Below are 15,952 nucleotides of genomic sequence, written 5' to 3' on the forward strand. Positions count from 1 at the left end.
CTCGTGTCTGAAGTTGGGCACTCAAAAACCAAGGCACCCAGAAATAGACACCACTTCTGAAAATGTGGGATAAAGAGATTAACACAGGGTGTCTGGGGTACTGCTATGATAGAACCGGGGTTTCATGACTCCAAGGGCTTTGGAAAACAGGATCAGGCCCAAAGCAAAATGTGTGCGTTTCAGCTTTTCTAGTTATTTTGCTTTAAAGAAGCTAAATGTTTTGTGCAGCATGGCTGGGGGAAAAGTCATGCAGCTGCAGTCTCAGCAACGCTATCACGAGCTGTTGGTTGCGCCTTTTAAGACTATGCATTTGGAAATACAGCATGTTGTGTGTTTGATATCTTGGTTTTATTTCTCAACAGATGATGTGGCAGTAAAGATCCCTGCTTATGCCTGGGTGAACTCTGGTCCGGAGCAGAAGCCTGACCTCTGATACCTGTTCCACCATGAACCTGTTTCATCCTCTGTGGAGTGCTGGTATGGTGTTCCAAGGAACACTTCAGCTATTTTACCCCATGGCAGTTGCTGTGGATAAAGCATCTATGCAGGGCTGGTGCAAGGATGTTTTGCGCCCTCGGCAAAACTTCCACCTTGCACCCTCTCCCGTCCCCTGTCCCCAAGCCCCGCCCTGAGGCGCCCCCCCTGCGGCAGCTCTCTCCACCCTGAGGCGCCCCTCCGTGGCAGCTCTCCGCCCTGAGGCACTACCCCGCCGTGGTCGCTGCCAAAGAAAATGCCGCCCCCCAAATCCTAGCGCCCTAGGCAACCACCTAGGTCGCCTAAATGGTTGCACCGGCCCTGCATCTATGATACCAATGAAACTGCAATCAGTTTGCATATCATTTTTTTCTCCTAATTGTGAAAATGGAGACTTTTTATTTTAATACCATGATCCATTTTCATTAATTGTTATTAAAAGGTCACTATGTCTCAACTAATTACCCCATCAGTGATAGCTGTATCTGAAAATGCTGGTTTTCCAGTTGCTTCTGCTGGACTCAAGCATGCTATATTTCCATGTACATGTTAATTCTGGAAGCCTATATCAACTCTCTTCTATTTCCAGTGTTCCTGGCAGTTGAAATGTTGTATCATCAGATAGAAGACTCAATAAATATAATATGTAATTAAAGTTATTGGGGCAAATTCTATCAATTACTCCAGTGCAGCCCAACTGACTTTAAGTTAGCATGGGTGTAACTGACAAGAGATTTGAATCTATTAACTGTAGTGTGGACATTAATGAGATATTATATTGATGGTATGTTTCCTAATTATTTTTGATCCTAAATTACTATCATAGTACACAGTCAAAGGAGCCAATTCCTTGCCAACCTCCAGTTCTCTGGCCCAATTCTCTTTCCCTGGCATTGTGGTAATCTGCTTTCTAGCACCAGTGCAGCTCTTCTTCAGACTCACTTCCATAGGATGAGCTAATCCAGTGATTCTCAAATGGGGGGGTTGGGACCCCTCAGGGGGTCACGAGGTTATTACATGAGGGGTCGTGAGCTGTCAGCCTCCACCCCAAACCCCGCTTTTCCTCCAGCATTTATAATGGTGTTAAATATATAAAAAAGTGTTCTTAATTTATAAGGGGGGGGGTCGCACTCAGAGGCTTGCTATGTGAAAGGGGTCACCAGTACAGAAGTCTGAAAGCCACTGACTAATCTATGACTCCTGTTTCCTCTCCCCAGTTTAGTTCACCTCTTTCATTGACTCCCCAGTATATCCAGACTCGTGCCCCAGCCAAGTCCCAACTTCTTCCCAGCTGAAGTAATCTTTACTCCCTTAACTATCTTGCTGAATTGTCCCCCACTGTTATGTACGGGATAGCGTGCCACAGGGCCTTGCAGATTAGAGGTGATTCATCCCTCACCCCACAGCTACTTTTGGATTTCAGCAGAACAGACTGTTCTGCTGAATTGGAGATTTATTACTGCTGCTTTTTAAAATGCTCCCATCCCCCTTTCCAGCTGATCAGGAAAACTTTAGCCCCCAGGTTGTTTTTCTAGTTTTCTAGTGTGGTTTCTTCAAACTCTTATGCCAGTTTGAAGGACAGATTGTCCAGACTGAGAACACCTTTGAAACACTATTCTCCTCAGTGAGCCAGTCTTTGCGGATGGTCACAGTGGGTCTCTCCAGGCAATCCAGTTTTTCTGTACTACCTTGTTGGAAAGGAATGCTTCACAGACAGAGGCATTCTCTAGCCCAATTTATATAGAGCCCATTGAAGTCAATGTGAGTCTTTCTTTGTCTTCAGTATCAGAGGGGAGCCGTGTTAGTCTGGATCTGTAAAAACAGCAAAGAGTCTTGTGGCACCTTATAGACTGACAGACGTTTTGGAGCATGAGCTTTCGTGGGTGAATACCCACTGCGTCGGATGCATGTAGTGGAAATTTCCAGAGGCAGGTATATATAAGCAAGCAAGAAGCAGGCTAGAGATAACGAGGTTAGTTCAATCAGGGAGGATGAGGCCCTGTTCTAGCAGCTGAGGTGTGAAAACCAAGAGAGGAGAAACTGCTTTTGTAGTTGGCAAAGCCATTCTTTGTCTTCAGTGGGTTTTGGGTCAGGCCCATAATGAGAAGCCAAAGTATAATTGACTAAAAACCCTTCCCTCCTTGAGGTGTGAAATCTTTAATGGGGATCAGACACGGCCCTATCTCTCACTTCACAGCCGTAATGAGAGTGTAGTTCAGCAAGCAGGCTTTAAAACTCGGTGAGAATTTCCCACGGGCATTAATTTATCTGCATTTAAGAAATGAACGTGGTTTATTGTAACAAACTACTCACGACAAAAGATATGTAAGAGGGGAAAATGTATGTCCACTTTTGGAAAGTCTAGAAGCATCTCGGGAGCATCTGTGTGTCAGTAATATTACGAGTACAGAAACGAGGCTCTTGAAATAATTGTTTGATTAAAAACATAACAGTCGGAAAAGAAAGCCAGAAAATGAAGATTTGAACCAGACGCTACCAGAAGCTTTGCATAGGCCCATTAGTGCTGCTCTCTCTCTCTCTCTCAGACACACACCAAGTTTGGGTGAGTCAGGCGCAAAGGAATTTCATTCGAAAACATTTTAAACTTTGTAAATTGGATGGGATGGTAGAAACTGGATCCACTGTTACATCTGGCATATGGCTTCTGGCGGCACAAACAATGAACTAGAGGATGGGTAAGTGATGTGGCCACTCTATCACAGCAGCATTATCTAGAGACGTCAAGCACATCCATCTACCATCAAGATGATAAAGAGGGCAGTGCATCATCAGATGGCACGCTATTTGTTCTGGAGCTCCACGGGGGCAGGATGGGGAGCTCAAGTAGCTTAACAGTAAAGATATAAGTTAAACCGCCCATGACCCTAACATATCCTGTTGTCACGAAGAAGGATCTTTTGGCTCATATGGTTGCCTAGAGGGCATGCAAGAGCATATGCAGAGACACAAGAGGCTGCAGATGTGAGTTGTCTGTCTGTCAAGAAATGCTACATCAATGCAAAATATAGTCCTGAGCCTCCTGTTGCTGCCAGTCCTTAGAAAGTTTGTGCCCGAGGTACTGTCTGGGAAGCTCAATGGCTTCAAAAAAGTGGTCACATTATCTGGCATTTTGGATGTGGCTTTGAGATGAAATTGTGACATAAGCTGTCTTGGTGGTTGACTGTGCGCAACAATGCAGCCCTGGCTCTGCCCTCACACCTAATTGCTGGGATAGCAATGGGATCTGGGAGTGGAAGGGTGGATATGTGAGTTGTCTGGGTTGGACCAGATGACATGAAGGCCATAGTTGATACTTGAGTCCAGCTTGCCACAATGACGACTGAAGATCCAAGGTGCCGCACAGTATTCCATGGATACAATCGGGGCGGCTCTATGTTTTTTGCCGCCCGAAGCATGGCAGTCAGGCAGCCTTCGGCGGTGGCTCTGCGGGTGATCTGCCAGTCCCGCACCTTCGGCGTACCCGCCGCTGAAGCCGCGGGACTGGCAGACCTCCCACAGAAACACCGCCGAAGTCTGCCTGACTGGTGCCCTCACGGCGACCAGCATGGCGACCGGCACGCTGCCCCCCCCGCTCACCCCTGGCTTGCTGCCCCAGGCACACGCTTGCTGCGCTGGTGCCTGGATACAATAATTATGGGACTGGTAGATGTCCGTCAGGTTGCAGCACTGCTGCTGTACGAGTTGCTGACAAGGCTGCAGAGAAATGGGATTCCTGACTGAATTTTAGCTTGTTTGCTTTCTGTGTTGTTGAAAGGACAGAAGAGCTGTCGAGCTTTATTTCCAAATAAGTAAGTCATGGTTAAAAAAACAATTGGCTGATTGCTTGGGAGGATCTGTAGCTGCCCATGTCATTGTTACTTAGATTAGGTAATTTTTTATCTTGCTCATTTTGGTCCCCACTTTTAAATATGGCCCTCTAGCACAAGAGTTCGATTTCTGATGGGTGATAGTGTTTGGGACGACCAACTTGTAAGGCATGTACTGTGATTAGCTCTGCTTTCAGTATTGTGGCTAAGGAGATAAAAGTGCTGGTGACTGGAATCGGATTCCTAGCACTGTTTTATCCCTACACTATCTGTCACTAGTTGGCCTTGAGTATTACATATTCAAGCCATTTTTAAAGAGAAGCTGTCAGGGTTTACATGTCTCACGCCTTCTTTTTTTCTCCATGGTAGCAGCAGCTGTTCTTGTCAATGCCCAGCAAACTCCCACGACTCCTGAGCTCTTCCTGGGAACTTGGAAACTCGTCTCCAGTGAAAACTTTGAGGAATACATGAAAGAACTGGGTGAGACGTTATTATTTTGACAGGGGACTGGAAATGTGTCTGCCTTCAGAGAGAAGGTGCTGAGTCTGTCCTTTACTCCTCTGAAGTGGCAGAGCTGTACTTGGTGTACATCCAGAGAAGGGCTGGAAGGAAAGGTGACTAACTCACCTTCACATTGTGCTGATCCTGGGGCCATCAGGCACTGGCCTGGTCCCTAGCACAGGTTTGAGCAGCCTACAGGCTGCTGTATCTTGCATTGGCTGTAAATAACTCCCAGAGGCTATGGCACCTGATGATGAGCCAGCTGCAGGGACTCTTTAGCTATAATCACCATGGTAGATTTCAAGGACTAAGTAAAAGGGGGAGTTATGTTGGATTTTATCAGTGGTGTAAGTAGGGTGGTCAGGTCTGGTTCGCCGTACAAGTAAGCTATTTATAGCTAGTATGGCATATGGAAAGGGACAGGAGTAGCAGAACGTCAGGCCGCTGAGCGGCCCCATGCCAGCAGCTCCTCCAGTGTGGCTGTACCGCCCCCAGCCCTTCCACACAGCTGTGCGCCTGTGTCCCCTATCCAGGGTTTGTACAGCAGCCCTGCTGGAGGACAGGGCTGGGGGCGGGGCTGGGATGCTACAGCTGTGCCGGAGGAGCCGTGGTGTGGGGCTGCCAGTGCTCCTTTCGCTGTGACGGTTCCTGGGAGAGCCCCACGCCGGCAGCTCCTCCTGCACGGCTGTACTGTCCCAGCCTCCCCCACCCGGCTCTGTCCTCTGGTGGGGCTGTTCTACCGACCCTGGACAGGACTCGGGAGACGCAGCTGCGTGGAAGGGCTGGGGGCAAGGCCGCGGGCTGTACAGCCGCACCAGAGGAGCTACCGGCATGCGGCTCGGTTGCCAGCAGGTTTGAAAAAAATATTCTCTGCTGTCAGAGGGAGCTAGTTTGGAGCTCTTCTGCTGGCAGTTCCCAAAGCAGATGTGACTGTGAACGGGCTATTGTTCCAGAGAGCAAGCCCTCTTCTCTTAGCAGCCCACACAGCAGCTGTGCCATGTCCACCCACTGGGAGTGCTCCCCCCTGCAAGTAACATGGGATGGATCATGGGGAGGGAAGAGGACAGGACAGAGCCCTAGACTGGGGTCACTTGAGGAGTCATGCCCCCCACACCCTCAGCTTTAGCTGGTGCAGCATATCGGTAAGAAATGAATTCTACTTGCACCACTGGATCTTATCAAGCTGTACTAAAGTCAATATCCTGTATTAAGAGGAAAGGGAAATCTAGGTTTCTATCACTCAGAAACAGGAAGCAAAGAGTCCTCTTCAATGACAGAGCAGAACTTTCTGGAAAAAGTTAGGGGTGAAGATGGGCCAGACAGCACCAAAGGCAATATCATAATAATCTGTTTAATACTCAAGCTACTACTGATGGCTAAGTGATACTCCCATATCATGCACTTTCTCTGTATCAAAAAGGGGTGCAGAATGAGATTTTCTCCAACTCTTGTGCTATTGCTGCATCCCTGCTAGAGGTCTAGAATGCACCACTGGAACTCTTACCTACTGGAAACTCAAAAGCGTCTCTCTTTCACCAGCAGAAGTTAGTCCAGTCAAAGTTACCTCACCCACCTTGTCTCTTTAATAAAAGATGACACACAGTCCAGTGTTGTACCTAAATTGAGAGGCACTGGGGCCATCTAGGAAGTTACAGGCCAACAACCCTTACTTCAGCATCTGGCAAGGTGAGCACGGGAATAATAACTAAAGGCAGAGCTCTAAAAGCCAGAGGTGAAAGTAAAAGGAACCAGCCAGAACCTGTTTTGAAATGGTAAATTATCTTCCCAGTAGCATTGCGTGCCAGCTAAAATAGATGAAGACAGTTGACTTGTCTCTTGAAAAAAGCTTTTTTGTAAGTCTCTCTCAAGAGACTGTGGTGGAAGATAATTAGTCTCAGGGGAAAAGGCAAATAATTGGCAACCGGTAAAGGAGAAAGGTTATGCAATTTTGAATGTTGTAAGTAGCACACATCCCTGGGGTGCTCCGCTGGTCATAAGACCAGTCTTGTATATGTTTGTTAACTATCCTGAACAGGGGGTTTTAGAGATGTGACAATTTGCCAGTAATTTTAAAATTGATTAGGTGAGACTAAGGAAGATTGTTTGCCTTGCTTTTGAGGAATTGCAGAGCAGGCTAATGAGCAGCACAAATGCAGGTAAAAATCATTGGTGATGAGTGAAAGGTAACTGCTATTGTACCAATCAATTTGAGCTACTTACACACACTGCAGAATTCTCAGTCAACAACAATTACGCAAAGACAAGTATAATTGAAAGGGTGCAGCAGTTAGAAACCAGAATGTATTGAGATGGGACTGAAGGCAGAAAGACTTCTTATGCCACTATATAAAATAGTTAGCACCCTCATCTTGAGCATTGTGCTCATCTGAGTGTCCATCTGAGGAGAGGGAGACATCGGTAACAAAGATCCAGAAAAGAGGACATAAGTGATTTTTTAATAATGGTTTAAGAAATTGGTTCATTTCTAAGACCTGCCCAGGAAGTTCTGTGACTATATTCCAGGGGTCGGCAACCTTTCAGAAGTGCTGTGCCGAGTCTTCATTTATTCACTCTAAGTTAAGGTTTCGCGTGCCAGTAATACATTTTAATGTTTTTAGAAGGTCTTTTTCTATAAGTCTATAATATATAAATTAAACTATTATTTACTTTGCATACAACAAGGCTTTTGAAACATTTAAGAAGCTTCATTTAAAATTAAATTAAAATGCAGAGCCCCCCAGACTGGTGGCCAGGACCTGGGCAGTGTGTGTGCCACTGAAAATCAGCTCACGTGCCGCCTTCGGCACCTGTGCCATAGGTTGCCTACCCCTTCCTTCTCCCACCTGGACAGAGTTCCATGGGGGCATTCTAGACCTCTAACTTCTAGCATTCTTCTTGAAGCTGTGGGGTTTTCCCACTTGGTGTTCCCTCTACCATATTCCTTTGACCCTAACAGCCATACATTTTTGGGTCTGTCCCTCAATTAGATTACCCCCATTTCTTTTTAACCCCCCAGAATGGGGAGAAGCGAATCTTGTGCCTATGGTTTGGCTTTTTGGGGCACTCCTGCCCTAATCAAGGTCAAGTAGGCCACTTCAGGTATATCTTTTCCCCCAATTAGACATTTGTGGGTGGTCTCTGCCAGCTGATGTTGGCTGGGGCTAAGGCACTGTGTAATTGCAGTATAGACATTTGGACTCAGGCTGCCCTGGGCTCTAGGACACTTTGGGAGGGGCCCAGACTGTGGCCTGATTGCAGTATAAGCATATCTTTCCAAGGGAGCAGGCGTGACCACCACACAAATACTCTAGGTCATTAGTCTGCAAATATTTTTATTCACTAACCCCAGTTCAAACAAGTAGCAACGAAGCTGAAGTATGGTACATTGCAGGCATGTGCCTATTCAAAACTTTTACAAACAGAAGGAAAACAGTAGCATTTATCTTGTGAACTGAGCCAGTTCCCAGCAGCAAGTTGCAGTTAACTGCAGATAGTTTCCTCATGCTTTCTCATAGACTCTAGTGCAGATGGTATACTTCATGGTACATTCCTAGAAGGATAAAGGGGAGTTCAGTGAAATTACAAAAGCAAGACAAAATAGAAATGTCTCAACAAAGCTGTTCTGCAAGTCTAGCATGCACCTGAAGGTAGAGAGCACCACACTTAGCATTGAATTACATCAGTAATCCACTGGTCTCAAACTTTCAGTTTAGAAGAAGTTATTGCACAGCAATGGTTTTTAAGCAGTACTTAGATACAACATGAGGGGTTTTCACTTGTTAATAAAAAACACTGGTCCACGTTGTCATAGGTCTCACCCCCACTTAGAGCTGTTCAGTTCCAAAATGGGGACCTGCACGGACTCTCCTAAACTAAAATCCTAGTTTAGATCTGGTAAAAGCTGCCACCACCCAATAATGTACGTGTATTGGGACACAGTCCTTCCCCAAAATCCTTGGGGATCCCAAGAGCCCCAAATCCCTGGAGTTCTTACACCTAGGAGAAGTAAACCATTCCCCCTGCTTCCTCCCCCCTCCCTTTTCCTAGGAGAGCTACCGGGATTCAACTACAGAGGGATGCCTCCCTCCTCCCCTTTCCCTGAGAATTCACCCAAGGAAAGATCAACCAAGTCCTTAACAGAAAAGATGTATTAAAGAATAAAAAGAAAGTAACTGTCTCTGTAATACCAAGATGCAAAATACAGGGTTTAACTTATAAAAACTGGAGAGACTTCCCCTCCCTCCTCCTCAGCATAATCAGAGTAACAGCAAACAGGAATAAAGAATTTCCTTTAGCAAACACACCATTGCAAATGTAGAAATCAAATTATAAGACTAATCCGCCTTTCTAATTAATACTCACTATTGGATAGTAGGAACTACTCCAGGAGAACTTGGAGACATGTCTGGCCTCTCTTAGATCCAAAGAGAGAACACAGAGCCAACAAGGAACACAGACAAAGGCTTCCCTCCACAGAGATTTGAAATTATCCTGTCCCTTGATTGGTCCTCTGGTCAGGTGTTTCTCAGGTTACTGAGCTTGTTAACCCTTTCCAGGTAAAAGATACCTTAACCCTGATCTGTTTATTTATGACACGCCCCCCAAATCGCAGACAGTGGGGGAACCACACTGGCGGTGATTTCCTTCTAGAACTTTTAAATAAACAGATTAACAAAACACATGCACTATTACATATACTACTAAGTATGTAAACAACAAGATATTTGACATTCAAGAACACTTTTTAACCATTTGACCGGACATACTTGGCAACGTCCTTGCCCATCCCCTCCCAGTGGAAGGACTTCCCCAACCTGTCCTTGGTTTTGTTCACCCCAGAATGACCACTGGCATGTCATGGCCCAAGCTTAAGAGCTTGTCCCGGTACTTAGTTGGAACTACCAACTGTTTTTGAGGATGCTGGCCTTTCTGGTGTCCACCATAAAGAATCTTCTTATATAAAAGTCCTTGTTCTACAACAAACTGGGATTGATTAGAAGAGCTGAGAGGCGGTGGGTTGCTCCGTGCCGCCACCCAAGCTTTCTTAAGGCTGTCATTGGCTTCCTGCTCAGTCTGGAACTGTTCCCTTGAGGCAGGAGAGACACCAGTTCCTCCGTAGACTGTGGACTTGGGCTGGGTCCCTCTGGAAGCGATGGAGGTGATGAGGTGGTTTCCGTTGACTGTGAACCGCTCTCCGCTGGTGCACAAGGTGATATTTCAGGCTCTGGCTGAGCCTCTTGGGTAGGGTTGTCTGCTGCTTCTGCCAGTTTAGGCCCACTGGCGCCCTTTGGCGATGAGGTTGGTGACGGGTTTGCAAGTGCTGGCGTCAGTGCTGGCAATGGTTCTGCCGCTGGTTGCTCTTCCAGTTCCGGTTCTGGGACTGGATGTACTATGGCTGCTGTAGTTGTTGCCATGAGATCCGGTTCCACCACCTTTGTCTGGGTCTCTGGTAACACAGACGGGGCCCTGGTGGACGGCTCAGGAACAGGGATGGGAGTGGAAGCTTGTTTGGCCTGACTGCGGGTGACCACTCCCCCCCCCCTTGGCCAGCTGCCTATGGTTGGCCAAGTCTTCCCCCAGTAGCATGGGGATGGAATAATTGTAATAGACAGCAAAAGTCCACTTTCCTGACCAGGCCTTGTACTGGTTTTCAGGGATGCTGTACCCATGGCAGGTTTTTTTAAAATTTAAGAAGGCCTCAGTGTCCTCACCTGCCATGTAGGTGGGAAATTTCTTGGGATGGGGAACAGTGCCTGGAGAAGGATTGTTAGGGTTGGCTGGAACATGTGGGTTAGCTCTTGCTAATCCCAGGGCCTGCTGGTGGGCCTCCCTCTGGAGCTCCAACGCCCTCCTGTGGTCAGCCTCTTGCTTCTTCATGTCTTTCTTGTGGGCAGCTTCCTCCCTGGCCATTTTTGCCTTAAGTAGTTCTATTTGCATCCTCGCAAATTCCAGTTTGTTAACTGTGTCACTGCCACTCATGTTTGTGCCTTCTGGTGCTGGCCACACCCCTCTGCAGTCAGGGAATTGTGTTGCTCCAATTCCTACCCCTTTCTATTCCCAGATAGACTGAATAGAAAAGAAACAAAACTTTTCATTTGCAAATGGTGTTTGCTTGCTGGCTCACAAGAAACTAGAAAAACTGGTTTGGTAACTTGTCTCTTGCAAACTGTTAATTACCCTCCAGCTAAACCCAGCTGGAAATCCTTTCTAACAAAGCCAGTTAGAAAACCTTACACCTCCTTTTCCTCAAGCTGCCTGTCCAAGCAACCAGAAAGAAAAACTGCTTCCAACAAAGCCTGCTGGAAAACTTTATTCCCTCCAGCTAGCCTCGCTGAAAATCTCCTTCTAACAAAACCTTGTTAGAAGCTGAATACTTCTACCCCTCCTCTTCTCAGGCTGCCTCCCTGCTCTAGAGGGAAAGAATAGCTCTCAATGGCTTATGGTTCTTAATACATCCCAACCGCTGCCTACCATGTCATAGGTCTCACCCCCACTTAGAGCTGTTCGGTTCTAAAATGGGGACCTGCATGGACTCCCCTAAACTAAAATCCTAGTTTAGATCTGGTAAAAGCTGCCACCACCCAATAATGTACGTGTATTGGAACACAGTCCTTCCTCAAAAACCTTGGGGATCCCAAGAGCCCCAAATCCATGGAGTTCTTACACCTAGGAGAAGTAAACCATTCTCCCCTGCTTCCTCCCCCCTCCCTTTTCCTAGGAGAGATACCGGGATTCAACTACAGAGGGATGCCGTCCTCCTCCCCTTTCCCTGAGAATTCACCCAAGGAAAGATCAACCAAGTCCTTAACAGAAAAGATTTATTAAAGAATAAAAAGAAAGTAACTGTCTCTGTAATACCAAGATGCAAAATACAGGGTTTAACTTATAAAAACTGGAGAGACTTCCCCTCCCTCCTCCTCAGCATAATCAGAGTAACAGCAAACAGGAATAAAGAATTTCCTTTAGCAAACACACCATTGCAAATGTAGAAATCAAATTATAAGACTAATCCGCCTTTCTAATTAATACTCACTATTGGATAGTAGGAACTACTCCAGGAGAACTTGGAGACATGTCTGGCCTCTCTTAGATCCAAAGAGAGCACACAGAGCCAACAAGGAACACAGACAAAGGCTTCCCTCCACAGAGATTTGAAATTATCCTGTCCCTTGATTGGTCCTCTGGTCAGGTGTTTCTCAGGTTACTGAGCTTGTTAACCCTTTCCAGGTAAAAGAGACCTTAACCCTGATCTGTTTGTTTATGACACACGTTATGCAAAATGAGATTAACAAGAGCAGTGTTCACTGATCAGATAGCAGGAACTGTCTCACTTACCACGACCATTTTCCCATCCACCACCTCTCTCTTTATTGTGGTCTCTTTGTCATCCCATTTCTGCACGTGAATCATTGAGCCATTGTCCAAGGTTACAACACTCTGGAAAGACATAGCAAAGTGAGCGATTTTGCCAGCACCTTGCAAATTAAAGGGGCTGTTTACCCCCTGTGTACCATACCATACCATGTTCTCAGCTCTGTGTCCTAATCAAAATTCCAGATCCAGGGTACAGCTGTATCTGATGGTTTTCAGACTGTGGAGCTTTCAAGTAAATTATCCTATCCCCTCCCTGCGCCCAAAAGAGAGTAAGAAAATCCACACATCACAAGCTGATCATTAACACCAAGCACTCCCCGCACCCCAACTCCTTACTTTAGTTTTCCTGTTATCTGTTGTGGTTTCCTCAAATTCTTGGCCCAGCTTGAAGGAGATCTCTGTATTTTTAACAGGGCTCTCTGTTTTGATTGTTAGCATATCCTCATCAGCACTGATGATCACAGTAGGCTTTGCCAGGCTGCCCAGTTTCCTCATGGCAAAGCCCACTCCTGAAGAAGACACAAGATACCATCTAAGATTTCACTCTGATCTGAAAACAAAGGAAAGACAGAAGTTCTGTCTGGCAATGAAGGAGCGAGCACAAAGGGTGGCCTGGAAACAGAGGGGGACAATTAGGAGGACATGCACAGATAAACATCCTGTCCCCCCAAAAAGGCATCATAAGTATAGATGTGCATTTCCCCCCACCTACCAGATAGTCAGCAGGCTTAAAGGATCCTTAGCTGATCATCTCTTACTTCAGAGATGAATTTTCCTTTTGATAAAATATTTCTTTATTAAAGATGTGAGGAATCCACACATTTTGGGGAGTCAAGAGGTTTCCCCATCTCCCATATCAAACCAAACACTGAAGGAGCAGGTAGAGGAGAGAATCAGAGAGGCACAGTTATGGGAGGCAGTGTTCTCTAGTGGATTTAGCACTAGATCAGGAGTCAGGAGACCTGGGTTCTTTTCCCAGCTCTTCCACTGGGCTGCTGGGTGACCTTGGGCAAGTCACTTAACCGCTCATGCCTCAGTTTCTCATCTGTAAAATCGGGATAATGATACTGATGTCCTTTGTAAAGCACTTTAAGATCTACCAATGAAAGTTACTATACAAGAGCCCAGAATTTCATTATTATTGTGTGTTACTACATCATGGCAGCTGCCATTTTACCTTTAGTTGTAGGCCTTTATGCATACATGCTTTTTTGTTTTGTGTCTACAAGTCTAGCTAAATAGCAGGATTATTATGCAAGCCAGTCTGCAATCTTGCCCCTTTCTATCTCACCTATTTACATGTGTTAGGCTTCATTTACGACTCCCCATATAAGCCACTGCATAGGTTGTCTCAGTGACACCTGTGTAACTGATTTGAATACAGGTTCACCAATGGAGCATGGGATTTACTGTAGAGCATGTTAGTTACCTAGTAAGTCATATCCTTCAAGGAGTCTTTGTAGTCTGAAGAGCATCCACAGGAAAGCATATTTTTACTCAGTAGATATGTGGCCTGTAGATTTAGTCATTGCTGCTTACATTAGTGACAAAGAGAAGTTGTTACTTCTTTTGACTCTATTTACCCAACAGAAGCAGAACAAACATGAGTTAGGGAGCTAGACTTCATGCAGTCCTGTTTACATAAGATGGGTTCGCAAGTTCCAGTCATTTACACCTCTGTGAACCCACTGAATGCAGCAGAGTTGTATAGCAGCCACAGAAAGCATAGTCTGACCCTCATCACTGCTGATCATGTACAAAACACACACACAAAAAAAATCCAACTTAACTCTCAGAACCTAACTTGAGTTCCAAGTATCAGAGGGGTAGCCATGCTAGTCCGGATCTGTAAAAGCAGCAAAGAGTCCTGTGGTACCTTATAGACTAACAGATGTCTTGGAGCATGAGCTTTCGTGGGTGAATACCTACTTCGTCGGATGTATTCACCCACAAAAGCTCATGCTCCAAAACGTCTGTTAGTCTATAAGGTGCCACAGGACTCTTTGCTGCTTTAACTTGAGTTTGGTACCAAGGAATTTTATTTTTACTTGTAAGCTAAGAACATTAGAAATGGAGATATTGAAATACAATGAGGGATCTCTACAATGCCTTTTTAACTCCTCCCCACCCCATCCAGTGTGGCAATTTAAGACTATAAGTAGCATATTGTCATTTTCAGACTGACCAGTGATATTGATGAGAGATAATTAAGGAACTATGTTGTATACCTTGGCACTCTACAAGATAGCACCTGTATGTATCTGATCCCTACACAAACTACATACTCTAGGCAATGCAGTATCAAGAAATAAGAACACCCTTGAGTACAATTAACTGGCAGCCCCTGAAAATCAGTATAAGTTTTTGTTTGTTTGTTTTTAAGTTACTAGGGTAAACTCCAGACCCACTACAGTTTATCTGAAGAGAAAAAGCATCACAAGATTATTCATTAAGAAAACTATTTCTCACCTAATTCTTTCATATAATCTTCAAATTTTTCACTGGAGACAAGTTTCCAGGTTCCTAAGAACTGATCACACATTCTGTAGGAATTTACTAGACAATGATCCTTAGAGGAGAAAAAACCCAAACTTTCACCAAGAAACCAACCAGCAATATATCATAACCTCTCCCACGGGCTTATATTTAAAGATTTCCTGGCCATGTGATACTGGGGGATGACCAATGGGGGAAAATTATGTCAGGCCCTCTAATTACCAGTATTTCATTTGTATTTTTTCTTGTAACAAAGTAAAACTCCAGGTGCTAACAGTAAAAACCATAAGAGAAGAAAGAATCCACAAACTCAGGCCCTGGTTCTGCAAGTACTTATGCATGTGCTAAATATTCCCTTTGGCTTCAGTGTTTCTAAAGTTAAGTACATATTTGCAGGATAATGATCTTAGCTTTCACCTGACACTATAGGGGATCGTTTGGAAAGAAATTAGCCTTCCAAAACAAGAGTTGCATCTATCTTAAAGGGAGAGGGTCAACTATTTAAGCACCCATAAAGTAAGTGGAATTTAAAAAACAGTGGATTATATTCCTAAAGTCTCTATGATACCTTGCATATAATAATGTATTTTAAAGAAACCAACAATCCTCTGGTTCTGAGCTGAACTGCCTCCCTTCCCTCCCAGCAACAGCTGAGCCAACAGACCTAGAAGCCGAATCAGGACTTCAGGAGCTCTGGGGCACATACTGATTATTGGGGGTTAGGAATTGCAGGTGGAATGATGAATTGGGAGGATTCTTAACTGGTGTGGGTATTGAGGGACTTTTGTGGTCATGGCAGAGCAGCCTTCTGCACTGCAGCTGGGGGGGATAGGGAGGGGGAAGTTGACAAAAAGTTGAAGTACATCACCACTCCCTGCCCCCCAATTTGAGCACTGTACTCGTGGGGGGAGGAGATAAGATGTTAGGGGAGCCAGGTTTGAGAGCAATCAGAACTTGCCCAGTTTAGGGGGAAGGTCAGTACTTGCTAGGAGCTAGGAAACATCACCACAGGCAGTAATCAAGCCTTGTGTAGGGTACTAGGGCCTGACAGGCAAATCAGGAAGGGACTCTTTGAATCTACACAAACTGACAGGTCTCTTTACAGCTGATCCCTCTCTATTTGGGGAAGGCTGATTCTTCATAGATACTTTTTCTCTCCATTGAAAACACTCAGTTTTGAATAGCAGATTAATTTGGGATTAGTGACCTTTATTAATTGCCCCTTTGTGCTAAATGAAATAACAGTGAAAGTGATTGGAGTCCTTACATTGCCTCTCCTG

At 45.3% G+C, this 15,952-nt stretch overlaps 2 protein-coding genes across 3 annotated transcripts in view; one reads left to right on the forward strand and one right to left on the reverse strand.

Annotated features, from left to right (window-relative positions):
• LOC120397656 (myelin P2 protein-like) overlaps positions 1–15,952 on the forward strand; it is a 39,414-nt gene that overhangs the window by 428 nt on the left and 23,034 nt on the right. Inside the window, exons 2-3 of one of the 2 annotated variants that reach the window (XM_039523889.1) lie at positions 363–477; positions 4,671–4,781. In XM_039523889.1, coding sequence (XP_039379823.1) covers positions 447–477; positions 4,671–4,781 — 142 coding nt within the window. In that variant the 5' untranslated portion in view covers positions 363–446. The remainder of the gene's footprint in view (positions 1–362; positions 478–4,670; positions 4,782–15,952) is intronic. The other variant, XM_039523890.1, reaches the window with a different exon arrangement.
• Positions 8,115–14,806, reverse strand: LOC120397658 (myelin P2 protein-like). The gene is made up of 4 exons (XM_039523894.1): positions 14,646–14,806; positions 12,513–12,685; positions 12,138–12,239; positions 8,115–8,352 (listed from the first exon to the last, which is right to left on the reverse strand). The coding sequence occupies exons 1-4, from the start codon at positions 14,716–14,718 to the stop codon at positions 8,302–8,304; spliced, it is 399 nt and encodes a 132-aa protein (XP_039379828.1). The 5' UTR covers positions 14,719–14,806; the 3' UTR covers positions 8,115–8,301.

The sequence above is a fragment of the Mauremys reevesii genome, linkage group 2, assembly GCF_016161935.1.
Source record: "Mauremys reevesii isolate NIE-2019 linkage group 2, ASM1616193v1, whole genome shotgun sequence".
Classification (NCBI taxonomy): Eukaryota; Metazoa; Chordata; order Testudines; family Geoemydidae; genus Mauremys; species Mauremys reevesii.

Coding starts and splice junctions, on each gene's coding strand:
- LOC120397658 (XM_039523894.1), bottom strand. CDS start 14,718: ATGTGTGATCAGTTCTTAGGAACCTGGAAACTTGTCTCCAGTGAAAAA. Junction 12,686..14,645: donor AGATTATATGAAAGAATTAG/GTGAGAAATAGT, acceptor TGTCTTCTTCAG/GAGTGGGCTTTGCCATGAGG. Junction 12,240..12,512: donor CAGATAACAGGAAAACTAAA/GTAAGGAGTTGG, acceptor ATGTCTTTCCAG/AGTGTTGTAACCTTGGACAA.